This window comes from Rhineura floridana, chromosome 18, assembly GCF_030035675.1.
Source record: "Rhineura floridana isolate rRhiFlo1 chromosome 18, rRhiFlo1.hap2, whole genome shotgun sequence".
NCBI lineage: Eukaryota > Metazoa > Chordata > Lepidosauria > Squamata > Rhineuridae > Rhineura > Rhineura floridana.
The window spans coordinates 25,289,557-25,316,671 of NC_084497.1; the positions used below are offsets into that span (position 1 = coordinate 25,289,557).

General features: G+C 46.2%; 1 protein-coding gene across 6 annotated transcripts in view; it reads right to left on the reverse strand.

Moving 5' to 3' along the window:
* CFAP74 (cilia and flagella associated protein 74) overlaps nucleotides 1-27,115 on the reverse strand; it is a 104,880-nt gene that overhangs the window by 28,589 nt on the left and 49,176 nt on the right. For all 6 annotated transcript variants that reach the window (XM_061601288.1, XM_061601287.1, XM_061601283.1 and 3 more), the window contains exons 17-29: nucleotides 22,782-22,973; nucleotides 20,584-20,755; nucleotides 18,047-18,171; nucleotides 15,641-15,763; nucleotides 14,972-15,093; nucleotides 12,881-13,009; nucleotides 10,088-10,175; nucleotides 8,903-9,076; nucleotides 8,202-8,335; nucleotides 6,282-6,558; nucleotides 4,552-4,686; nucleotides 3,803-3,939; nucleotides 2,377-2,511 (exon numbers count right to left, since the gene is read on the reverse strand). In XM_061601288.1, coding sequence (XP_061457272.1) covers nucleotides 2,377-2,511; nucleotides 3,803-3,939; nucleotides 4,552-4,686; nucleotides 6,282-6,558; nucleotides 8,202-8,335; nucleotides 8,903-9,076; nucleotides 10,088-10,175; nucleotides 12,881-13,009; nucleotides 14,972-15,093; nucleotides 15,641-15,763; nucleotides 18,047-18,171; nucleotides 20,584-20,755; nucleotides 22,782-22,973 — 1,943 coding nt within the window. The remainder of the gene's footprint in view (nucleotides 1-2,376; nucleotides 2,512-3,802; nucleotides 3,940-4,551; nucleotides 4,687-6,281; nucleotides 6,559-8,201; nucleotides 8,336-8,902; nucleotides 9,077-10,087; nucleotides 10,176-12,880; nucleotides 13,010-14,971; nucleotides 15,094-15,640; nucleotides 15,764-18,046; nucleotides 18,172-20,583; nucleotides 20,756-22,781; nucleotides 22,974-27,115) is intronic.

Sequence of the window (27,115 nt, forward strand, 5' to 3'; positions counted from 1 at the left end):
AAAGCTCTCCTCCAACACCACGTTTCAAAGGAGTTGATTTTCTCTCGTCCGCTTTTTTCACTGTCCAACTTTCACATCCATACATAGAGATTGGGAATACCACGGTCTGAATGATCCTGACTTTGGTGTTCAGTGATACATCTTTGCATTTGAGAACCTTTTCTAGTTCTCTCATAACTGCCCTCCCCAGTCCTAGCCTTCTTCTGGTTTCCTGACTATGGTCTCCATTTTGGTTAATGTCTGTGCCGAGGTATTGATAATCCTTGACAAGTTCAAAGTCCTCATTGCCAACTTTAAAGTTACATAAATCTTTTGTTGTCATTACTTTAGTCTTTTTGACGTTCAGCTGTAGTCCTGCTTTTGTGCTTTCCTCTTTAACTTTCATCAGCATTCGTTTCATATCATTACTGGTTTCTGCTAAGAGTATGGTATCGTCTGCATATCTTATTGATATTTCTCCCTCCAATTTTCACACCTCCTTCATCTTGGTCCAATCCCGCTTTCTGTATGATCCTTACACATTAGTGCCTGAATTTATGTGACTCCCTGTACCTTCCCTATTTCCTTCACCCGCTTTTATATTGTAATTATTAATCTGCAGGCAGGGATGGCGATTGCTTCCTTAATTTTTGTGCAGGACTGATGAAATGAGAAAATATTAATAACCACCACCCTGCAGAGTAGAAGAGTAATACATTTCCCCTATATTGCATCTGGGGAAAGAGGCTGAGAGGGAACAGTTTGCCTACGGCAGGGCTGGGCAACCTTTGGCCCTCCGGATGTTGCTGGACTGCGACTCCCATCATCCCTAGCCATTGGCTGTGCTGGTTGGGGCTAATGGGAACTGGAGTCCAACAACATCTGGTGGGTCAGGTTCCCCAGCTAAGTTAGAAGCAAGATTTGAACTCGAACCACCTGGCTCAGTCATTTAACCACTACACCACGCTTCCTAAGTGACATTTGTAAATAAGCTGATTATGATTACAAAAAAGGACCCCATGAATCTACAGTACTCTCTCTCTCCTCTCAATTTCCCCCTAAATCTATGCCTATGACTCTCTGACCAGGGTGCCAAGTTTGGCATAGTACACTCGAACAAGTCTAGCCCTTCATTACTGCTGTGACACAGAGAATCAGTGTCTGTTGCAACAAGCACACAGACGGCTTGCTAATTTTAGCAGCTACAGCTGTAGCCAAAAGCAACACAACAACACCGCCCCCGCCACAGGAACTGTGAGAGGATTGTAGCACAGCAGCAGAGCACCTGCTTGGCATGCAGAAGGATTTAAGCCCCAGAATCTCCAGTTAGAAGGATCAGGTATCGGGTGACGGCAAACATCTCTCTCTCTCTCTCTCTCTGTGCCTTAGACCCTGGAGAGATGCTACTTGTTAATAGCTGCAGGTCTCCATCCGATGCTGGTTTTCCGTCAATCAGTTGTTCTACTCAGAGTAGGATGGAAAGATCTGCCAGTTTTGGTCCTCTCAGTTTCCCATTTTTCCAATCTTCAATTCACTTCTCTACATTACTGCAGCGATTTGCAATTTAAAAAAAAAATCCCCATGAAAATTCTCCAGCGTTTTAGCGCACATTTCTCCCAATCAACACATTTTGGTCGGCAGTTCTGACGAATGTGCACCATTTTGCAGGCAGTTCCTCCGAATCCAATGCATTTTGGCATGTTACATTCACCAGTGCATTCAGTTTGTGCTTTCCCCTAATATTTGCATTTTTGTAAACACTGCTTGGTTGGAGAATCGCATCGCAAAACTGGGAAAAGTGTGAATCCCAAAAGATGGCTGCGTTCCGGTTCTCAGATTGTTTTGGAAAGTGCACATTTTATAGACTGAGCTTGAAATGCGAACTGAATCAGAATTTTTTGTTTATTCCTTGAAATGAATGAAAAAAAGTTAGTTAGGAATATAGGAATCTGCCTTATACCAAGTCAGGCCATTGGTCCATCTAGCTCAGTATTTACACTGACTGGCAGCGGCTGTCCGGGATTTCAGGCAGGCAGTCTCTTCCAGTCCTACCTGGAGATGCCATTGGGGACTGAAGATGGTACCTTCTGCATACAAAGGAGATGCTCTAATACTGAGCTATACCTATCAACTTCAAGGGGTCTACTCTAAGCAGGACTAGCACTGAATGCCACCCATTAGTAGCACGCAGGAGTCTAGTTTTGAATCACCTATGGAGAACCTCCAGATGTTGTGCGGGACTCCACCTCCCATCGGCCCCTGCCAGCCTGACCAATGGTCAGGGATGATGGGAGCTACAGGTTTCCCATCTCAGTGCTAGCCAATGTGAGGCTAATCGAACCGGTGGTCTGACCTTGCGAGCATCTTCCAATGACTCTCGTTCCACATTCACCGTACCTGTACTGTAGATCTTCAGCCCCTCTCTTTTCATCTATGTCACCACTTGCCACCAGGCAAGGGATAACGTATCGGTCAAAGCGGTTGGCGAAGTTTCGGACCAGAGATAAATGAGCGGCGATATACTCTTCGGAACTACAGAGGGGCAAACGAGAACGCTGACAGTGGTTAAGGAGCACATCAGCTCACGCATCTATTTGACAACAGTCTAGTAACGGTCAAGGCTCTGAATTTGACAAATTCATGGCAGAGGAGGAGAATAACCACATGGAGCCTCCATGTTCAAAGGCAGTATGCTGCTGAATGCCAGTTGTGTGTGTGTGTGTGTGGGACAGGCAACTGCAGCAGGAGAGGTTTATTGCTATTGGGTCCTGCCCTTCCGCTCCTTGGAAGCACTCTTGGGAGCAATGCTGGACTCGACGGTCCTTTGATCAGATCGAGCAGGGCTTTTGTGCTGTTCCCAAAGTGCGGTGGCAAGCCCACTGGGATCCCTCCTAGGAGGGCAGAACAGGCCAGGGGAGCAGTCTCTGACTGCTGCAGGGACAGTTATCTCAGCCAGAAGCAGAAGTGGCATCATGAAGGGTGGTCAAGTGAGAGGCAGGCAGATCCGATCCACGAGGAGGGAAATGGGCAAGTCTCTCCATTATGGTTTCTCTCTGTCCCTCCTTTTTCCAATCTTAATTTCGGGGCTCCATTTTTTGACTTTACAATTTTTTAAAAAGAAAAGTCGTCATTAATCAGCATTTGAAGACAGATTCCTCCCAATAACTGGTGCCCTCCAGACAAAGTGGGGATTGGTGGCTACTTGTCAGTGGGGCAGCGGAGTCTGCTTCGCGTTTTAGTCCAGGCTTTCAAGGAGCTGTCCGAGGTGCTGAAACATCCCCCCTCGATAGGTTCAGCTCCTCGGAAGGCCGGATTAAAACCTGGAGTGGATTCCACTGCTCCACTGACATGGAGCCCCCAACCAGCCATCATTGGCAGCGCAAATTGCAATGGCTGGCTTGTCCCCTCCTTACTTGCCCTTTGCCTCCACCCCTTCTTTGGTTTTGCTGGGCCCAGCTTCGGCGCTTGGCACCCTCAGGCAGCTGCTGGCAGCCCAGTGCCCCAGCAAATTCCACCAGCGCTGAAGCCTATCCTGACTACTCTCACGTTGGGGGGCTACAAGCCACCATTTTCCCATTTCCCACAATGAGAGAGCGCGCTGACAAAGCACCGCTCTGGAGTTTGAGAACAAGTGGCTTGTAACGACTCACTCTTGTCATCGGAGGGAAGGAGCAGTACTCAGGTAGGAGGACATTTTGAGATGGAATCTCCCCACCTCCAGTGTAAAGCCAACCCACCCACAACCCTGGCTTGCACCCTGACAGTCATGCGCTGATGCTCGTAAGCACAGGGATGCTGGCGGAGAGCTCTTTCGCTTACGCACTCCGGGCATATGTCTTCCGGGCTGGGCGGTTCAAATGGCCGAGGGGAGTTCTTGTCCTTGGAGGCTTGACTGAGGAACGAGATGCTTGACTGCTTCTTCCCATCTTTCCGTCCCATCATGGCTTCCTCTTTCCTTCTCTGCCATTAAACAACAACAACAACAGAGCACGCAGGAGGGAAGGAAAAGTTTGCAGGAGGCGTTTCCAATGGGTCTACTCTGAGCAGGACTCAGTTGGCGACAACTCTTCCTAAGTCCTGCTCAGGGAAGTAGACTCACTGAAATGAAGAAACATAAGTTAGTCATTTCCATTCATTTCAATGGGTCTGCTCTGAGTAGGACTAGTACTGGCTACAACCCACTGTTTCGTTCACTGTGACATGCAATTTGACCTCCTCAATGGAGACAAGTCAAGTGAATTGCTCAGTTTAATCGGCCACAACTTTTACAGAAGGCGTTTCATTCACTCTTGCCTTCTGCTCGTGGCATGCTGGCAATCCGAGTTACGTCCCCTCCCCCAGGGCTTCCAGGCCACACATACCCTCCCGTGTGTCCACAGCAATGCTCCTATTTTCACCTGTTAAACGGTGCAGAATAGCCCGGTTGTTCTGTTAAAAGACCCCCCACCCACGTACCCTCATTTCACAATCCCTAACGCTGCACGTGCTTCCCCCCCGGCAGGATGCCACGTGCGCAGCGGACGTTCTTTGCCATGAGCCACCTGTGGGGGCATAGGTCACCCCCCCACTTACCTGCAGTTCCAACTCCCGGGCCTTCCTCTCCATTTGTGCCTTCGCTTCGGCAGCCTGGCACAGCAGGTGAATGGCCTCCATTCTGATCAGCTGATCGCCCAGGACTGGGCGGAAGGAGACTTCCAGCAAGCATTTCTGGCATCCAGCGGGGCGGGAGACAGAAAGGCCAGAAAAAGAGAGAGAATGCAGAATGGATTTGGGTTGGAAGAAAGGAAACCTTGCACAACAGGCCGTGCAATCTTTGGAGTCAGGCAAGACAGTCTGCAATAGCGGAGAGCAGGAGCGCCCAGCTGCTGGATCAGGCCAAATGCCTGCGTAGTCCAACAAAGGCCAACTAGTCGCCTATGGGAAGCCCATGAGCAGGACCTGAGGGTAAAAGCACTGCGCTGCTCACGATACCCAGCAACTGTTGTTCAGAGGTGCGCAGCCTCCAGAACTGGAGGCAATGTAGCCATCATGACTGGTAGCCGTTGGTAGCCTTCACGGATTTGTCAAATCCCCTTTTAAAGCTATTCAAGTTGGTGGCTGGCATTATATCTTATGCGAGCAAATTCTACAGTTTAAAAAGTTACTGAGTGAAGAAGCACCTGCTTTTGCCTCTTCTGAATCTCCCGCCATTTATTTATTTATTGCATTTATACCCAGCCTTTCTTTTCGTGATAGAAAGAACAATATGTTCTTACCGTAAACGGTGTTTCTTCATGGACGACATGAGGTCTCCAATTGGGTCATAGCTCCCTGCATAGCTTCAGCAGGGAGCTGGCCTCATGTGCCTTCAGACCATAGCATGGGACCAAGATTCATTGCAAGACCCCACTGGACTCTAGTATTAAGGTGGCAGCGGGGGAATGTCTCCTATCCACCACACCCATGCATCATCTTATACACCTCCACCACATCCCCCTTTATTCACCTTTAAGCCTTGTGACCTTTCCTTAAAGGGAGTTGCTCCAGCCCCTTGACAGTTTTGGCTGCCCTTCTCTGCCTTTACAGCTGATAAATGCAACAGGACATCCCTGTGCAATGTGGCCACCCTCAAAGCCTTCTTCTGTGGCTTCTTCAAGATCCTCAAAACATACACTGCATGTCAAACGAACACAATCCTTTTAATGTTACTTCCCCAATTGCCCAATTCTGGGGCTTTATGTTTGCAGGGTCCTTATCAGAAAACCTGTAGCCAATGCTGGTCCTACTCAGAGCAGACCCATTGAAGTTAGTGGAGACGACTAACTTAGGGACATTAATTTCAGTGGCTCTGCTCTGAGTAGAATTTACCTAGATACAACATCTGAACTATATCTAGTGCAGAAGAAAGACAACAAAAAGACTTTTTCAAAATGTGAGTTAAATCTGTGTGTGCTCCCAAACTACTATTTTCCTTTAGGACGATGTGTCAGGCCAGATACACAGGTTGTAATACTCCATAAGGGTGGAGGTCATTTGCATCCAGACAGTGGTGACTGGTGTTTCTGATTTCAGCGGGGCAGTGAATCTGTTCCAGCTTTTAGCCTGAAATTTCAGGTAGCTGTCCGAGGTGCCAAAACCTGAAATTTCAAAGAGTTGTTCGAGGTGCTGACACCTACAGATTTCAGCACCTTGGACAGCTTCTTGAAAAGTTTGGGGTAAAACCTGGAACGGATTTACTGCTCCACTGACATCAGAGCCAGCAGTCTCTACTGCATCCAGATCTTCAACATGCTCAGAGAGAATGAGAGAGAGAGAGAATTTACCTTCCCAGGCAAGACAGTTCCGACACACGGCATGATGGTGATGGGAGAGTCTTCTGGAACGAGGAACTGGAAGGAAGTTGGCCCCACGGGGGCCATTTCCTTCTTGCCAGTTCTTGGGACACTGCGAGTGAACTGATTGAGGCTGGCGAGAGAATTGATCACAAAAAGATGCGCCGTCGACACATCATTGAGAGCGGTGGCGGAAAACTGAACCAAGGAATGAAATAGCTCAAGAGGAGGGTAGACTCCAACCGCCTTGCACGACAGCTTGAATTTTCTAAAAGTGGAAACACAGCAGGAAAAATGGACGTGGCACAATCCTCACCCTCTTGCCAACACTTTAAATCAGCCCCATGACGAGTCTGGCATCCCATTGAACCCAAGTAGCAGGATATTCCCACTGCCCGTTCTGGTTGCGCGACACCTCCATGGCTCTGGATAAGGAAATCAAACTTTGATGGCACAAGATGGAACTAGTTCCTCTAGTCCCACTGTTTCAGGTATGAGTGGCACTGCTTATTTGGCCCAAAGGGCCATTTCGGCAGGTTTGGAGGAATGCCAAGGTTTGCAGAAGTGCAACAAGGGTTGCATCCAACTAGGTTATACTCAGAGTAGACCCACTGGGAGGGCAAATGGGCAAATCTGTTGGTTTCAGATTCTCTCACCTGCTCATTTTTCCAATCATAAAATCAGCTCTCCACATTTCCAGATCAGTTTGTGGTATTTTTTAAAGTCCTCGTCAGCATTTTAGTGCAAAATTTCTCCTAATAGACCATATTTGCATGCCACTTTGCTGAAAACACACCTTTTTACAGAGCATTCCTCCTTAACATAATGCATTTTTGTATTTTTTCACAAATATAGGCATTCCCAGTATATGCATTTCTGCACACATTATTTGGCTGAAGAATTCCTTTGCAAAATTCAGAGAAGGGCGAATTTCGAAGGACAGCTACGTTCCAGTTTGTGTATTTGTTTCGGAAAGTGTGAATTAGGTAAGATTCGCCTTTACATGCAAACTGTTCTCTTGCGGTGTATTAGAAGCAGAACATATATGCACTCAGACTAACAGATTCAGCAGCAAGTGCTGGATTTCCAGTTTGGGGTGTACCTCCAACGTGCAAAGGTGGGGTGGGGTGGGAAGGGGAAGATTTGCTGAGCAGAAGCCACAGGTAGTAAGGCGCATTTAAACCCAGTATTCCCAGCTGCTGTTTTTTTCTATACAGCCTTTTCAGCCTGGCTTATTTCCCCCCAGCATGACCCCAAGACTGGAGGCGCTTCCAAGCTGTTGCTGTTTTCGGGTGGGATTCAATCACAATAATTGTGCAATAATTATCATAGGTTGGGAGGCCTTGGGCAGCAAGCCCACTTCCACAAAAAAATGGATGTTTTTGCGGCAAGGAAAATGCACTGGGACAGCGTGAGGTAACACTTGCTTTGACCTGCCACTGCAGTGGCAGCTAGTGGCTGCATGTCAGCAGGGCAGTGGAATCCACTCCGGCTTTTAGTCTGAACTTTCAAGGAGCTGTCCATGGTGCTGAGCCTGTTTTAGAAACAGGCTTCAGCACATTGGACAGCTTCTTGAAATTCGGTCTAAAACCCAGAGCGGATTCCACATGGAGCCACCAGCCAGCACTGCAACATGGTTTCACTGTCTTGCCAACAGAATGGATGCTCATTAAATAGCCAACACCGTCTAATCTCCGTTTGCTCAATAAAGAGGTTGCCTGGAAGCAGCCCGTGGTTCCTGGTTAAGCGGACAAAAGTGGCCACTGTGAATGCAGGCAGATACAGGTTAGCCGTGGCTTCGCTCCCACTCTCTACTTTGCCTGTCACTGGTAAACCGTGGACTGGGGACTGCAATCTTATCATCCTGCCTCATTGTCCAAACCCCCCACGGACTCGAAACGCTGCACGTACCTGTTGATTTCCGTCTTGCAAGTCAGGTCAAAACTGTATTCCTTTGCTTGCTTGGCTTTGAAGATGATGTCCAGGTTCAAGCTTTCAAGAGGGAGCAGTATTCCAAATCCATCATTGGGCTGAATTTCTACAAACTTTCAAAAGGAAGTAAAGCAGGATAATGAATATATTAAGGAATATAGTTCCCCCCCCGCAAAGAACATACCATATATCAAATGGAAGCGGGGGAACACATAGCCTAACTCACTGATCTGGAGCAGATATTAACTTGGTCCATATTTGTCATAATCAGAACTATGCTTAGATTCTGAGGGAGCACAGAAAAAGTGGGCACATAATTATGCTTCCTGAAAATCTCCATGTAAAAAAAAAAAAAGCAGGTTCCTAGCCCTCATGGCTATGGAAAGATATACTTGAAAATGTGGGTGGTGCCTACACACCTCTTCTCAGGATGAGCAAAACCAGAATTAATTAATCGTTAACATGCCAGAATATATCATACAAAGTAAGAAAACTTGTATACATTTGCTCAGACTGTATAATTTATACAGGATGCAGAATTCGGTTCTTCTTGGTGTAGATTCCCCCCCCAAATGAAATATACAGAACTCTGATCATAACCATTAGGGAGTAATCCTCTGCTTAACTGCAAATCCCTGCAGAACATTTATTGCACTTGAAATTGAGCAGCAGGTATATACCTCAGGGAGACCCACAAACCCAAATTCTTGGGGAAGGATGCCTTTGTTTGTTAGCACGATTGTTGTTTGGACAGCTTCATAGATAGAACAGAATCCAAAGTCCACCTCGGTTGGGCTGATCTCCAAATCCGAGGGGGTGACGATGGCATGGACGGTAAATTCAACTGGCTTGCTCTGAAACGAGAACATGAGTCATGGTGGTGCAGAGGTTAGAAAGTTGGCCTGGGACCAGAGAGACCCAGGTTCAAATTCCCACTCAACTGTGAAGCTCCTTGGGTGACTTTAGCCCAGTCGCTAGTTTGGTGTAGTTGCCGCCCTGGGCTCCTGAAATCAAATAATATATAAATAAATAAATAAATAAATAAATACTGTAGGTCCTAAGAATTTTGATAGAGGTATCTCTCCACGCCTTCTACCATAAATACAATTCCCAGAGATCCTTAGGCAGAAACCATGAAAACAGTGTGCCCAGTTTTGTAGATATGCCCCGAGAAAGACACAACATCATGAGAAACATATTTTAAACAATTAAAACGGAGCCCCATGCATCAGGATACAGCTATAGACTTCGTAAGGGCAACTCCTGCTATCCCAAGGAGCTCTCCTAGGTCCTGAAGGAACACATTCCAACTCAGGCCCTGAACGTCAGGAATGAAGAACCTTTTTCGGCACAAGGGCTGCATACAGTCGTAGGTAACCTTCTGGGGGCTATGCGGCAGGGGATGGGCAGGGGCCAGAGCCAAAGTGGGAGGGTTAGAGGCAAAAGTGAGCAGGGCAATGGATGTGACTTACCTTTGTGCAGTACTGTATGTCCCAGCCATGCAAAAGTCAGAGGGTTCTGTGCACACATTTTTCCATCCAACATCCAGGCATGCAAGAAGCATTATCACAGATCAAGGACACATTCAGACATGCGAAAAGACTCAGCTGGGTCAGTGAAGAGGCCTGGGGAGAGGGAGTGTGGCCTAGGGAGAGTCTTGGGGGTCAGGGAGAGAGGCATGGAGGGCCACATTTGGCTTCCAGACCTGAGATTCCCCACCTCTGCTGTACCTGTTTCTCTGTTTCTCTGTTTCTCACTGCTGATGGGTGCTGGGCTACCCAAGTCATTTGCTCTCCCCCGGCCTGAGCAGGGCACAATCCTCCATCGTTCTCCAATAGCAAGCAGCTGAATTGTGCACCACTGACCTGATCTGAAACAATTATTGTCATTGGGACTTCCAGAACTCCTGTTTTTTCATCAAAGTACTTCTTTGCATCTTCCGGGAGAGAGAGCCTGAAAATGGAAAGTACCACATATTCTCGAAAGACCCAAGACCACCAGACTGCGGGAATCGGGTGTTAAGAGTGTGTTTATGCTCTTTATTGCTGAAGGGATCAATGAGAATCCCCGGACAGAATGTGATGGTGTGAACAGGAGGAAAGAAAAGCAGAAGAATCTGTTGTTTGAGGGATCATCCTGAAGAGCGGTGGCTGATAGGAAATGGGTTTCACTTAATTAATTTTAAAACCTGCAAATGAAGTCACAAATTCACCTACCTGATTCAAAACCTGAAATAAAAACTTCCCCGCCCCCATCCAAAACGCTGTGTGAAATCATGGCACCGGTTGCAGCTGATTTCTGCAATGCGGATAGTCTAAAATCCAGGCTTGTTTTGTGCTATGGCACATTTTTAAGTACCAATTCCACGCCGGGATGACAAAGGCCATTGAAGGGTTTTGTCCTTTCTTTCTTTGCCCGTAATTCCCATTAATGCTACCATAAGGGTTTGCGGCTTGAGTTACTAAAGGGAGCTGATTATGGGGCAGTGTTGTATTTGCCGGAGTTTTAAGAAAGTATTTAACTGATGCATCGCTTTTTTCCTAGGAAAATATTGACGGCTATAAATAGGCCTTTGGAAACTTGCTTGGTAATCAGTATGTAACCTTCCTCGGCCGCAGCTGTAGTCAGGGAGCGCAGATGAGACGCCCATCTTGAGCAATCTGTTCCTTTTGACATTGACGTTAATTAATTACCAGCTCCTCTGAGTCATTATCAATAGGAAGGCAACCTCACACAGATTCTGAACTAAGAACAGGCTGCACGGACAGTTTTAAAGACCAGCTCCGTCTATCTGATTACCCACCACGGAGAGGGGATGTGTAGGGAATCGTTTGCCAGAGCTCATTTGCAAGTTTGAGCCAAATTAGTACAGTATATCCTTTTTAGATCCATCTCCCTATTTATAATCCCTGGGTCCTAAAGCCCAAAGTGGATTTTCCCATTGTGTCTCCAGGGAGACAGCATTCTATCTTGGAGTCTTCTGCTTTGAACAAATGGGCTACTAGCGAGACGGTACAACTTCATACAAATTTGGTTTCCCGCCATGACCCCATCCTCCATGCAAAATATTTAGGGATAGGGAAGAAATTTGATTCGCTTCACACTGAAAGCCAAATTTATCACATCAAAGTCACACTTTCCAATACAATATGAGGACTGAATGATGACAGACATTTTTCAAAAACGCCACCCTGGGCTCTTTCTGAGAGGAAGGGTGGGATATAAATTTAATTAATAAATAAATAAAAATAAATGGGCACATCTGAATGTTGAGATGCAGCTCTTCAACCAAACACACACCTTTAAAGCACATGACTTCCCCCAAAGAATCCTGGGAACTGTAGTTTCCCTCCTCACAGATTGCCAGCACCCTTAACAAGCTACAATTCCCAGGATTCTTTTGGGGAAGTCACATACGGCACATGTGCTTTAAATGTATGGTGTGGATCTGCCTGTACATTGTTCACACCTGTGTAGTTTACATGCTATGGTTTGATGAATTGGTAATCCATCTTTCCTTTTTAATTAACCTGAGGACAGGTCGGTTATCACATCTTCCCTTTTCCCTTGCACTCTGAGTCAAGGTCGTACAATTACATACCAATGGTACAATCCTACATGTACTTATTTATTTATTTATTATTTGATTTATATCCCGCCCTTCCTCCCAGCAGGAGCGCAGCGGCCCTCCAGATGTTATTTACTGAGCATTCATCTGATTTGCTTGTGCAAAGACTAACATGGAGGTTAGATTACAGCTGGTCTCTATTGAGCAATTATCCTGATTTCTTTTACAGGGCAGTTATACAACAATGAACATTTGTCCTGCTTCCATCCCAATTTGCTTGTGTGGTGCCCGCACGTCTTCCCATTAGCCATTTGCTCACCCCACATTTTTCAACACATTCCCCTGTCACTGGGTAACCTTGGGCCCGTCATTTTCTCTCAGCCTACCTCACAGGGTTGTTGTGAGGGTGAAAGTAGAGAAAGTACCATGTATGCTTCACTGAGCTTCTTGGAGAAAAGGTGGAAGAGAAATGTATTATAACAACAACAACGGAACATAGGAAGTAGACTTATTCTGAGTCAGACCGTTGGTCCATCTAGCTCAGTATCAACTGCACTGACTGGCAGGGGCTCTCCAGAGTTTTAAATTGGAAACATTCCCAGCCCTCCCTGAAGATGCCACTGGGGATTGAACCTGGGACCTTCTGCATGCCAAGCAGATGCTTTGCCCCTGAGCTACAGCCCTCCCTGTGCCCCAACAACAGTTTAGGCCCAGGATATCTGAAAGCCCACCTTCTCCTGGAGGAAACTGCCTGCCTGCACAGAGTTCTCCAAAGGCCACGTAGTGGGGCCCTGACAGTGGAACAGCCCCACCAGACGTTTCCACTTCTCCTTTCAATAGCATCTCAAGATGGTTTTATTCTAAGCCTTTATATGATTTTGATTGTTCTAAACTTTTGGCAGGTTGCTCTTGGGACCTTTTGACAGAAAAAGGTGGGCTATTGCTTTAACTGTTTTTAATTCCGAATTCTGAACGGTTGTGATCCACCCTGGGGCCTGCTGGTGAAGGATGGGTAATGGCAACAATAGCAAGAGTGTTGTCAACTCATAAATAAAATTGAGAGACCTGGGCATGGATTGTTGAAGCCTACCTTGGCAGAAACTTCAGCTGCACGCTAAACAATGAATGTGCTTGGATGTAGCCCGTCTTTGGAAGCAGCTCCATGTGGTTGGCGAGTTCCTTGCAAACATCAAACTTCAAGCGCAGGGCAATTGATGCTCTGTAAAGAAAAGAGGGAGATCTGAGTTGGCTTTCCACTGAGCTACTGACAGATCTGACTCTAGATAGATAGACAGACAGAAAAAACTAAACATAAAAAAACCAAACATTGATCCATCAACAGCATATAAAGAAAGCTATATATATATGTTTGTGTGTGTTTGGTTTTTTTTAAAAAAAATGCAGGTTATGTATTGGGCAAAGCAACTTGACAGCTTTCTAAGAGGAACACTTCAAAACCTGGGATTTGGAAGGATGAATCAAATGGATCTGATAGCAAAGACACTCTGCCTCTATACTTATAATCTTGGTCCTGGCAGTGGGGGTTATCTAGATCCAGGAAAGTCTCTTACATATTTGTCACAGTTGTAAGCTGAATTTCTGAGATAACAGCTTTATCCATTTCCTTCCAACTGTGAAGAATCTCAGTGGTGTCTAATTCTAGTAAGGAGCTGAGAATGTCTGCCTTCCAACAGAAATAGTAAAAAGGAAAGAAAAGGGGGGAAAGAAAAACAAATTAAAAAATCAATCTTATTTGCTTGAGTTTAAATGGAATGCAAAGCAGAGTTAAAAATAGCAAGACTCAGCATCTAGCTGGCAGGATCCGAGGGCTGAGCAAAAGTTGAGTCAGCAATAGCTGGTCAAGGAAGGCAACACAACTCTAAAAGCTAAAACTGAGCCTACATGGTTTGCATGAGCAATTGCAGTGGATTGTACAGAGGATTTGTTAAACTGAATCTGTCTGCACTTTGTTATTGTATATATATTTTCTTATTCGGTTTGTGATGGCTTTTAGTCAAATACAATAAAATGAACCTGAACCTGGTTTGTATGAGGGAGGATGTTTGTTGCAAAAAAGCCAAAAAACCAAACCCAAATCCTATCATTTCTACAAGATCAAAATAATGCTATTACTCAGTGAGGGTTAGATATAATCCCAACAGATGTCTGCGAAACGCTGTCAGTGTGGCTGAATAATGTTTGCTTATGCGTGCTTGAGAAGAGAAGGGCTGGATGTCTGGCTCTTTGGGAAGAAGGGCTGGATAGAAATTTAATACATGAAAGAAATAATAAATGTACGGATGAGGGAGAAATTCGTTTTGGTTCACATATTAACGCGAAACGCCCTGATTGGCACTTCCTGAAACAGCACGCCAACCGGAACGCAGCTTTCCTCGAGATTCTCACTTTTCCAAAATAACCACATAATGTGTACAAAGATAAGCATCTAAGGGGAAAGTGGGAGCAAACATGCACGCTTTTGCGACATTTACAAAACTGCATTACGTTGGGGAAGTTTGCTTGCGAAAACGTGCACATCCAGAGAAATCTGCACCAAAAATGATAATGAACTTTCATGAGAGCTTCTTCCATTTTCAGTGGCACACTGCTGCAGAAATGTGGAGAAGTAAACTTAAGGAAAGAACTTAAGAGGCCTTTGCCTGTCTCTCAGGGGAAAACAAAGAATGATACAGTATGGAGAAGAAAGAGGCTGAGGCCCACTAACAATGGGATGGAGGGGCTGTGAGACTGGAGGCTACAACAGGGGCACAGAGGGAAGCCTCAAATCCACACAGCAGTTTTGTGGGGAACCTTTGGCCCTCCAAATGTTGCCGCATGACAGCTCCTGTCAGCCCTGGCAGGCACAGCCAACAGCCAGGGAAGAAAGGAGATGTCGTTCAGCAACATCTGGAGGGCCACAGGTTCTCCACCAATGCTGTGTTAGATTGAAAGTGTGCTTCAGAAGACTCGGGAGAGCTCCCAGGAGATTAATCCACTGACGTGTGACCCTAGACGTGCCTGCTCAATAGGAGGTTCCATTGAGTTCAGTTTAGATTTCCTCCCAAGTGCACAGGAATAGGATTATGTTTGAGAGCGAGGGCAAATTTAAGAACCGGTTGCGCTCCAATAAGTTCAGCGAGGGAAGAAAAGCGGAAGCGAGTGTGTTATCGGGGTCACGCACCTGCTCTGAACGATGATGCAGTCCTGGTAAAGCCTGTCGTACATGCAGATTTTGAGGTCGACGTCTGAATTCGGCACCCATACAGGCACGGCCACAGAAACAGCAATGGCGCTAAAGCGCAACTAAATATGAAGAAGGGCGAAGTAAAGTGTAAGGGGGAACGGGCTCGACAGGCTGAAAAAATGGCTGCTCCAAAAATGTTGAGGTTCGGCGGCTTCCCCAGCGCTCTTGGGAGCCCACACTAAGTCGGAGAGCAGAAGATACCTTTGTTTTGTCTAGGGATGCGGAACATCTGTGGCCCTTTAGATATTGTTGGGCCGCAGCCCCCATCCTCCTTGACCTTTGGCCATGCTGGCTGGGGCTGATGGGAGTCCAACAATATTTGGAGGGCCACACATTCCCTGTCGGTTTTCGTCTGCTCTAGTCAAGTATTAAAGCTGGCGGTAAAGTGCTTTGAAAGCTCTGATCGGCTTAGGGAGGGACCGGCTTGTTTCAAAACACCTCTGCTTCTGCCCTTGCCATGCCCATCACTGGTATGCGCTGCTGGCAAGTTGCCCATTCGATAATGCGGCCCTTGAACTGAAAAAGGTTTCCTGTTCTACAGCACATCCTAGCACCAGCAAAACAAAGAACAAAACTCTAAAAAAACCCACACCCCAAATTACTCACTGGTTTGCAGTCTGGGTTGTCAAAGGTAATCTCAAAATCAGCCTGAGCATCCCCAGGAATGGCTGGGGTGAAAATAATCTGAAGTTTGATGGAGCTGAAGGGTCCGATCTCACCTTCGGTGACCTGCATGGCAAGGAAAAAGAGCGACGAAAGCGCAACTTTCCAAAGGCAGTGGGCGGTGATTGCTTACTTTTAAAGGTGGGCTAGATTTTATTATTCTGGTTTCCAGATTTTTAATGCTTATTGTATTTGTATGTTTATTTTGTACGTTGCCCAGAGTGGCTGGATAGCCAGCCAGATGGGCGACTAAGAAATTCAATAAATAAATAAATAAATAAATTTCAATTCCTTTTAGTCTTGATTCTGCATCCTTTCCCATCCACTTTTAGAGGGTTTTTATCACTCCAGAATAAAACAGCCATATGAAGGCAATGGATGGTATCTGACGCTAGTTCTGCTCAGAGTAGATCCACTGAGTTTAATACAGCTACTATGGCGTAGTGGTTAGAGTGTTGGACTGGGACCTGGTAGACCAGGATTCAAATCCGCTCGGCCATGAAGCTCGCTGGGTGACCTTGGGCCAATCACGGTCTCTCAGTTTTAACCTACCTCACAGGGTTGTTGTGAGGACAAAACCGAGAAGGGGAGGACCATATTTGCATGCCTCCTTGAGCTCCTTGGAGGAAAGGTGGGGTATAAATGTAGCAATAACTAACTAACTTGAGTCCAATCATTTCAATGAGTCTACTCTGAGTAGGACTTCGTTGAAAACAACCCAATATTTTGTCAGTTGCATCCTTTATGATGAAATTCAAACCTATTCATGTTTATTTAAGAACATAAGAACATAAGAAGAGCCTGCTGGATCAGGCCAGTGGCCCATCTAGTCCAGCAGCCTGTTCTCACAGTGGCCAACCAGGTGCCTGAGGGAAGCCCGCAAGCAGGACCCGAGTGCAAGAACACTCTCCCCTCCCGAGGCTTCCGGCAACTGGTTTTCAGAAGCATGCTGCCTCTGACTAGGGTGGCACAGCACAGCCATCACGGCTAGTAGCCATTGATAGCCCTGTCCTCCATGAATTTGTCTAATCTTCTCTTAAAGCCATCCAAGCTGGTGGCCATTACTGCATCATGTGGGAGCAAATTCCATAGTTTAACTATGCGCTGAGTAAAGAAGTACTTCCTTTTGTCTGTCCTGAATCTTCCAACATTCAGCTTCTTTGAATGTCCACGAGTTCTAGTATTATGAGAGAGGGAGAAGAACTTTTCTCTATCCACTTTCTCAATGCCATGCATAATTTTATACACTTCTATCATGTCTCCTCTGACCCGCCTTTTCTCTAAACTAAAAAGCCCCAAATGCTACAACCTTTCCTCGTAAGGGAGTCGCTCCATCCCCTTGATCATTCTGGTTGCCCTCCTCTGAACCTTTTCCAACTCTATAATATCCTTTTTGAGATGAGCCGACCAGAACTGTACACAGTATTCCAAATGCGGCCGCACCATAGATTTATACAACGGCATTATGATATCGGCTGTTTTATTTTCAATACCTTTCCTAATTATCGCTAGCATGGAATTTGCCTTTTTCACAGCTGCCGCACACTGGGTCGACATTTTCATCGTGCTGTCCACTACAACCCCAAGGTCTCTCTCCTGGTCGGTCACCGCCAGTTCAGACCCCATGAGCGTATATGTGAAATTAAGATTTTTTGCTCCAAAAAAGGATAGGAAAAAAAATAGGTTAGGAAGGGCGCACTACTGGGTTCCATGAGGTTTGCACCAAGTATCATAACCTAGTGGCGAGCTTCAGCACAAGAGTGATTTCTGCCAATTCCATGCACCAGGAAGCACACAGGATTGTTTCAGAACACAGACCTTCATTAATTTCAATGGCTCTACTATAGAGATGGAAAGATATGTCAATTTCCGTTCTGTCAGTTTTTCATTTTTCCAACTTTAAATTCATTTTTTCACATTTCTGCAGCAATTTTGTGTGTGTGTGTTTAAAAAAATCCTCCTGAAAATTCTTCAGCATTTTAGTGTGAATTTCTCCTAATATATACATTTTTTGTAGTCAGTTTTGACTAATGTGCACATGCTTGCAAGCAATATATAATGCATCTTTGTATGTAGTTTTCACAAGTATATTCATTTTCATGCACACCCTTTCCCCCTAATATATGCAGTTTTGTAAACCTTGCTTGGTTGGCAAACTGCATTGCAATTCAGTCAGGTGCAAATTTCAAAGGATGGCTGTGTTTCAATTCTCATATTGTTTTGGAAATTGCGAATTTGATCAGATTCAGCTTGAAATGCAAACTGAATCAAATTTCTCACCTTCCCTACTCTATGGTGAGCAGCACTAAGCTGGGTACTACCCAGACTGTTTCTCCATCAATTTGTTACCTTGCCCAACCTAATCTCAGTGACTTCTTCCATAGAAAGAGGGTGTTCCACAGGTGTTGCGTCCAGACAGCTTTGCGGAATTATTTCAGCAGTATCCATCCCGGAAGCTATTCGACCAAAGTGCTCTGAAAGTTTCGACAAACAAGAAGAAATTGTAATATCGTTAAGCATTTATACCGAGGGCTTTTCAGTGCTGCTTGACCATCTCTATAAAGCAGTGATGGAGAAGCTGTGGCTCTTCAGAGGCTGCTGGACTACAACTCCCATCATTCCTGGCCATTGCCCATGGTGGCTGGGAGCTTGACAGGAGTTGGAGGCCAACCCCATCGGGAGGGCAGTGGGTTCCTCACTCCTGCTATAGAGCAAAACGTGACTCTTCAGACAAACACGTTGGAGCCAACAGTCCACTGACCTCTGCAAAATGATCGAAAGCATGTTTGGCCCTTGCTAGTGTATTTGAGCTGCTGGGAGGAGTGGTTTCTATTGGCAAAAATGGAGTACTCCAGTTCTCCCTTTCTGACTTTCTGTCAAGCTTCCGGGTTCCATTTTCTAGGCAAACAATCACTCCTGTGAGCAAGTTGCTAGTGCCTGGACGCCAGTGGGAATGTAACCTCTGAGTGTCTAATACACATGAATGGCTTCCCCTAATAAGTCCTTATCACTACTGGTCATGATGGCTTTAACTACCTCTAGGGTCAGAGGAATTTATACATGAAAAAACACAAAACTGTAGTAGGAACTGTAGCAGCAGAGGGTTCTAGTCAGAATTAGGCTTCCTGCTGGGCCTGTGTCCAGGGCTGAGTTTGAGGCTCATCTGGAGAAACCAACAGTGGGTGGAGCCAGGGTCAATAGGATGCCTACCTCAGTCTGCCCCAAGCCCCACCTGCTTGCCTTCTTAATTACAACCAATCAGGGGATGGCATTGCCTCTGATTGGCTCTGGCTACACCGACTGTTGGCCTCTCTACCTTCCGCCCCTCCAGTCCCAATGGGCAGCACCATCCACCACCGCTGTGATGCCGTGTACCACTGACAAGTTGCTTTAACCGTACAATGCTTTACCCACAGGCATGTTTTGTTAAAAAAAAAAAGCAACAGCACAACTGTGGCACAGGCTGCATTTGCTGAGAACAATGGAAATAGCTACGAGAGAGAGAGAGAGAGAGAGAGAGAGAGAGAGAGAGAGAGAGAGAGAGAGAGAGAGAGAGAGTTAATATTTCCAAATCAGATTGCTTTGTTTTCTCCAAAATAAATAAACTTGATGACGCTTTCTGAAACATTTAAAAGCTTGGGGGGGGGGGAATTCTTACGGAATTTGTCTTTGTGTCACTTTGTTCGCAAAATTACGGGGTGTAAAAATAGACTTGTCATGTGGTTCTTGCTTTTGAGAGGTGGGCGTTTCAGATAATGAGATGGGAATAACAATAAGGATTCTGCAGCCTTGGGGAGGAAATCCAGAGAGATTTTGTATTTGAGGGAAGGGTGCCATTGACTTTTCTGGATGGGGTTGCACTCCCTCTAAAGGAGCAGGTCCACAACTTGGGGCCGCCCCCGGAAACGTCTTTGTCATGAGAGTCCCAAGCGACCCCTGCGGCGAGGAGTGCCTTTTACCAGCTTTGCTTCTATGCCCGCTACAGCTGTATCTGGATGGTGATGACCTGCCCACTGCATTGGTAACCTGGAGACTGGATTACCGCAATGTGCTCTATGGAGGGGGCTGCCCTTGGACCTTGCCCGGAAGGTCCAGATGGTGCAGGATCCTATGTCGGACCATGACCTGAGAGAAAATGGAAATGGACTGCCTTCAAGTCGACTCCGACTTATGGCAACCCTACAAATTGGGTTTTCACAGTAAGCTGTATTCAGAGGTGGTTTTACCATTGCCTCCCTCTGAGGCTGAGAGGCAGTGACTGGTCCAAGGTCACCCAGTGAGCTTCGTGGCTCTGTGGGGATTTGAACCCTGGTCTCCCAGGTCATAGTCCAACACCCTAACCACAACACCACACTGGCTCTTTCCAGAGGTCTCAGGTCAGGTATGGACCTGAGAGACCAGGGTTCAAATCCCCACATGGTCATGAAGCTCACTAGGTGAACCTGTGCCAGTCACTCCCTCTCAGTCTAACCTACCTCACAGGGTTGTTGTGGGAAGAGAATGGAGGGGGGAGAAACATGTACATCACCTGGAGTTCCTTGGAGGAAAGGTGGGATATAAATGAATAAATAAATAAAATATGGGGGGGGGATCCAAAATCCATAGTAGGCCAATGATTAAGCAAACCTGATTAAACAAGATTCAGCCAACCCAACTGTCACAACATAGCAAGGGTGTTTTCGAGTTCTTCAGAAATCTTTACCAGGGTGGCTGTTAAGCCAAGCCAAGCGGGGCAGAGGGTCCTTGTGGAGGAAGTGGATAGGGGTGGAGTCAAAAGAAGAAGCAAAAAAAGCAAGAGGAAACATCTGCAAGAGAAAAATATTTCGTCTTTACTTTTACTTCTACTCTTGGCATTCACCTTCAATTTCTCAAGTCAGGCACCTTACCAATATTGCTTAAGGTTGGGCTTAGCCTCAGTCTGTCAGGCAGAACGGTGTGCTGGATAACTTCTTCAGAGCGATTCAGAGAAACCGTTTCCTTGTCGGCAAGGCAGCCCATCAGACTAATGCCGCTTCCCTTCTCGGGGCCGACGGTTGCTTCAACCACAGGGACACAAACCTAATTGGAAGATTTTAAAAAGGTACGTGGCATTACAGATTCAAATTCTGTTAGAATCGTAGGATCCCTGAAGAGTAGAGTTGGAAGGGGCCTATAAGGCCATTGCGTCGAAGGCCCTGCTTGATGCAGGCACCCGAGTTAAAGCATAAAAGAATCATTGCCAGGTAGATGAAGAGCAGCTGTCTCTAGATCGGATTCCTTTCCCCCTCAGGTACGCCTTTTGTGGAATCGTTTTTTGATTGGACAACGGCGCCAAAAAATCCAGAGCAGTGAGCATTTTCAAGGGAGAACTGCATTTCGTTTTGATTAAAAAGTGGGAATGAGGTCAGCTCAAATTAAAATGTCAACCAAATACTTTTCTCCTTTACCGTTAACGTGCAACCTGCAAGAAGTTCTCATCGGCTGTTTCCTTCCCTCAAAAAGCCTTGCCTTAAACTTTCTTTGAAGTGTAGACATTTTGGTGGCAACTCTAGGTTGGCCAGACTCTCCGACCCCAGTGGGAAGCAAAGGGCACTTTTTTTCTACAACAGAGTAGCAACTTTGAATTGCAAACTCAGCAGGAAAAGATTCCTTCTTCCAAGTATGCATAAGGGAAATGACAATCTGATCGCTCTGAGAACAACATAAGAGGCTGCCTTGTACAATGTCAGACCACTGGTCCATCTAGCTCATTAATGTCAACACTGACTGGCAGCGGTGCTCCAGGGTTTCAGGTAGGGAGTCTCTCCAGCCCTACCTGGAGATGGCGGGAATTTTTTTATAGAGAATGCATTTTTAAAAATTCATTTTCTATTGCTTTTTCCAACAGGTACAATAGAAATAAAGATATAACAGCAAAACACTAAATCAACATCATCAGAGGCATGCAACATGTCTAGGGAAAAACAAAAACACAGTCATCCAGGAAGCACATATAGGAAGCCACAGGAACAGAAATATATCAGCAATAAACCTCAGCACAGAGAAGGGAATTATCCATATACAAATGGATAATAAAGGGTACGGTGTTCGGATTACAGGTGTCACCAAATGTCCCGATTATGCAATGATAGTCTCTGCATAAATGTTGTCTTCACTGTATAGGAAATAAAAGGATACCAAATGAAATAAAGCGAGTCTGGAGGTTTGTTTTGGGGAGACGTTCAGCTGATGTGTTACCAGATCACAATATTCCACAAACTTTGATACCGCCTGTCCCGTGAGAGATTGTGTGCAGTTTTCCACACTGGAGAATTGAATACGGGATCTTCTGGATGCCACTGAGCTATAGCCCTTTCCCTGTCTATAGGAGCGCCTACAGACTATCAATGATTATTTTATTTATTTAATTAATTAATTAATTAATTTGTATCCCACCCTTCCTCCCAGCAGGAGCCCAGGGGGGCAAACAAAACACTAAAACACTTTGAAAAATGGACTGCCTTCAAGTCGATTCCGACTTATGGGCGACCCTAGGAATAGGGTTTTCATGGTAAGCGGTATTCAGAGGGGGTTTACCATTGCCTCCCTCTGAGGCTAAGAGGCAGTCACTGGCCCAAGGTCACCCAGTGAGCTTCATGGCTGTGTGGGGATTCGAACCCTGGTCTCCCAGGTCCTAGTCCAACACCTTAACCACTACACCACGCTGGCTCTCTAAAATGTAGATGTACTGCCTTCAGGTTGATTCTGACTTATGGCGACGCTATGAATACTGTAGGGTTTTCATGAGCCTGAGAGGCAGTGACTGGCTCAGCTTCATGGCTGTGTGGGGATTTGAACCCTAGTCTCCCAGGTCATAGTGCAGCACCTTAACCACTACACCACGCTGGCTCTCAAAACACTTTAAAACATCATAAAAACAGATCTTAAAATACATTAAAACAAAACAGCATTAAAAACATTTTTTAAAAAAACCTTAAAAAGGGTTTAAAACATTACTAAAACATATTAAACAATTCTGACACAGATGCAGACTGGGATAGGTATTTTAAGGTCTGCTGATCTGTGCTGCTTTTAAGTTATCCGGGGGAGGCTTACAAAGACTAACCATAGTCTTGGTGGAAGGTGGCTCAGTCGGAGTGTGCGGCACCATGGCGGCGTGGGCAGGATGAGCGTCAGCTGATTTGCAAAGCTGGAAGCGCGTTCCCAAGGCACCACAGTTCGTCAAGGTGATGGTCCGTGAAATTGTCTCCCCCACCACATGAGTGCCAAAGTCAATGAGCTCTTTATCTAGTGCCAGCTGAAATGAGAGGGAGAGCAAGCGAGTGGGGGAAACATAATTACTACTGTCCTATATAGGCAGTAATGTCAGTTAAATGAACATCTACCATTTCAAGCACAAGACCTTAAAAATCCCTATCACGGCTTCAAAAGGCCATGTCAGAGAGAGATCGTTTCTCCCTTTACTTTTGCATGGAAACCACAGTGGATGCAAATCAATGATTTTTTTAAAAGAGAGGAATAAAAGGCTTTAAAAAACTTCAAATCTGATTTTTTTCAGGTTTTTTAAATAAAAAATCATAAATACTACATTTCTCATAAATAATTGGGTTAGTATTAAATACTCTCGATAAAGGCACGTGAGCCCAGTTTTAATCTTTAAAGTGAATCAACGACTACAACATACATCAAGTTAAAGGAGTCTTTTCTGTTTAAGTGAAGAACTAATTGGATCGTTTCTCAAATATGAATATTTACACTCTACCTATTAATAGGTAGAGTGTAAATATTCTGTGCAATATTTTGTCATGGAGGGCGGTGCACGTCCTATCTTTTGGTGATGCATAAGTGGCCACTCTACATAATGGTCTTCAAGAATTGCATCCAATCCTACTCAGCGCTGCCTCACTGATGCACTTTCCGGGAAGCGGCATGAACTATTTTCACAATCCAGCTATTTTAGCATTTAGGCATGTTTGTTGTGCTGCTTGGTTTTGACAGTTAGTGACAAATCAGAGATCGAGCGAGCTGATTTATTAAGCAATTCATTTCCTGCCAATTTGCTGCCAAGTCAGGGGGCACATGTCTACGCTTGGCAAGGTGGATTGCCACAGAGAGTCAGCAAGAAGCAGATTCTCGTCCAAGAGTTGAGAATTCGTCATGGTTTATCTGACGGGGAAGGAAGAAATGAGTAGAAGTAACGGCCCTGATGAGGGGGAGGGGAAAACCACACACATGCACACAACATCGTAAGTACATAAGAAGAGCCTTGCTGGATCAGGCCAAACGCATGTCATAGTCTAACATCCTGTTCTCACAGTGGCCAACCAGATACCCCTCTGGGAAACTGGCAAACAGGACCTGAGTGCAAGAGCAACTCTCCCCACTTGTGATTCCCCGCAACTGGTATTCAGAAGCATCCTGCCTCCGACAGTGGAGGGAGAACAGAGCCATTAGCAAATGCGAGGACATGACTGAGAGGGTGGTAGGGAACTCAGTCACTTAGGAAACAGCCAGAACACACATGGCAGCAGCAGTCTCAAATCAGAGAGTCGGGCGGCACAGCACGGGCACCTCCCTCCTTGCACCACCGGGCTGGAGAAGCTCCTGGCTGGACCTTTACTGCGCGGCATTGCTACCCTTATAATGACCAGAGTCCTGGAGCCCATTAGCCCCGTCAGACCAAGTGACTGGAGGAATCGACAGGGGCTTTGCTGGCTCTTGACCACGATTGCATCAGGCCTGTTCCATTGGCCTAAGCAAGTGCCCCACTCACAACAGCCACCTGGACTGCCTCGCTCGCTTCATCACCAGCCAATCGCTGACCATAAGAAAAGCCTGTAGGGTCAGGCCAATGGCCCGTCTAGCCCTGCTCTCGCAGTGGCCAGCCACATGCCCATAGGAAGCCCGCAAGCAGAACATGAGCACAGAATCGTTTCATGTTCAGAAGCATACCACCCTCCCCCCAATGGGAGTCGAACATGTCCATCGGGGTGAGTAGCCATCAATAGCCTTCTCCTCCTCCATGGATTTGTCTAGTCTTCTTTCAAAGCTCTCCAAATGGGGGCCCGTTACTGCCTCCTGTGGGAGCAAATCCCACAGTTTAACTATGCGCTGAATGAAGAAGTCCTTTCTTTTGCTGTCCTGAATTCTCCAACATTCGCTGGCTGTCTCTGTGTCTTCTGCCTGAGGCAACGGCCTGCTCCAGAACCAGGCCATCGTCTGTGGCCTGTCTTGGAGTTTGTCTATTTATGTATTATTTTATTTATAACCCGCCCTTCCTTCCAGCAGGAGCCCAGGGCGGCAAACAGAAACACTAAAAACACTTTAAAACATCATAACAAGACCTTAAAATACATTAAAACAAAACAATGTTAAAAACATTACCAAATAAAAAACTTTAAAAACATCTTTTAAAAAAAGGGTTAAAGATATTAAAAGGTAAAGGTGTCCTCGCACTTATAGTGTGAGTCGTTTCTGACTCTTAGGGTGACGTCTTGCGACGTTTACTAGGCAGACCGTGTATATGGGGTGGGATTGCCAGTTTCTTCCCCGGCCTTTCTTTACCCCCCAGCATATGCCCGGTACTCATTTTACCGACCACGGATGGATGGAAGGCTGAGTGGACCTCGACCCCTTTTACCGGAGGTTCGACTTCCTCCTTCCGTTGGAATCAAACTCCGGCCATGAGCAGAGCTTTGGCTGCGTTACCGCCGCTTACCACTCTGCGCCACGGAGGATCTTAAAGATATTAAAAGACATATTAAAAGCAATGCTAACACAGACGCAGACTGGGATTGGTCTCAACTTAAAAGGCTTGTTGGAAGAGGAAAGTCCTCCAAAGGCGCCAAAAAGATAGCAAAGATGGCGCCTGCCTAATATTCAAAGGGAGGGAGTTCCACAGGGTAGGTGCCGCCACACTAAAGGTCCGTTTCTTATGTTGTGCGGAATGAACCTCCTGATAAGATGGTATCTGCAGGAGGCCCTCACCTACAGAGTGCAGTGATCGGTTGGGTATATAAGGGGTAAGACGGTCTTTCAGAGTTGAGCCAACCCTTGTCAGAACATCTATCTGCACGGTCCACGCACGGACACACTCACCCAAGGTGCAATGCCACCTTCACCTTGTCTGGTTGCAGCACAGTAGGTCAGACCGGTCTATGTCATTTACACGGCAACAGCTGTGCTAGCTACCTGCGGTGAAGGTGTCCCTTGAGAAGGGCTTGCTTTGCTGGCTTCCCATACTTTGCCTTTGCAGAATTAAAACATCGCCACCTTGCAGTGCGTTGATAGCAAGCACACAGCGTGGAACTAATCACGCCCTGGGTGGTACAGCAGCTTGTTTATGGGTCTACGTTTAATAAAAGTGACTATCCTTGATGGAACTTGAATAGCCGGCTTGATAAAATTCTCAAAAGACTACGAACCATGGATGAGCAAAAAAAAACGGCTCATAACATTTTATTGGAAGCTGCTGGTGAAATTTCAAGGTGTCGTTGTTTTCAACTCCACAGCTAATTTTAGGAAGAAATTCTCTGTAGTCATTGTCTTGGAACATTATACTCAAGTGCACTTTTCAATGGAACCTCCTACGTTTGTTTTTGTAGGGCTGGCTCCTCTAGTCTTTAAAAAAATAAGAAACCACCAACAGCAGTACTTAGGACTGCTGAAGTTTTAAGACAGCCATCTTCTGTGTTCTTGGGACCAGGCTATTTTCTATGGGTCATCTGAGGCTTTCCTCCAGGTGCCACTGGCAAACAACATGCAATGCTTGGAGCAGGGCCTTTTCAGTTGTGACACCAGTTCTGCGGAATGCCCTTCTCTGCAAGGTGTGCCAGGGTTTGCAACATACTCCTTTCAATGCCAGGCCAAGAGCTGGTTCTCTTCCCCTCCCGCCCCAAGAAGGCTTTTAAGTCAGGTGCGTTCTGGCCTTTTTAAAGTTGCTGGCTTTTGACAGCAATGGGATTTTGCATGCTACTTTTCCTGCTCCAGCGGGAGTCTCCTGGTGGAAACAGAGGAGTAGCTTTCTCCCGTTCTGATCAGCCAAGGAGCACACAGGGCAAGGTAGTAACGAGATCTCCTGGAGACCAGCTGGCTTCAACAGCAAAGGGAGAGGTGAACGGAGTCCTTTTGAGCCTCTGCCTCCTGTCTGCCCCTCGAACGTTCTGCCCTCTTTGTCTGGGAAGGAGAAACTCTTCAAGGGCCAAACCTATGACCTGCTCTTTTGCCCCAGTTTCCCAGCTGGCGCACTCTCTGAGCTGCAAGGCTCCGCTTAGGCAACAGCTGCTCCACTTTGGAACGCTGCCACGTTGACTGGATCAGAGTCACAAGGCAGCAGCCAGCCGTTTTCCTAACTGGGAGCTGATCAAGGGGGTGGAGCGAAGCATTTTGAAAGGCAAGCCTAGGTCTTCAGGAACCCTCACCTGGAAAGGCCGCTGGACT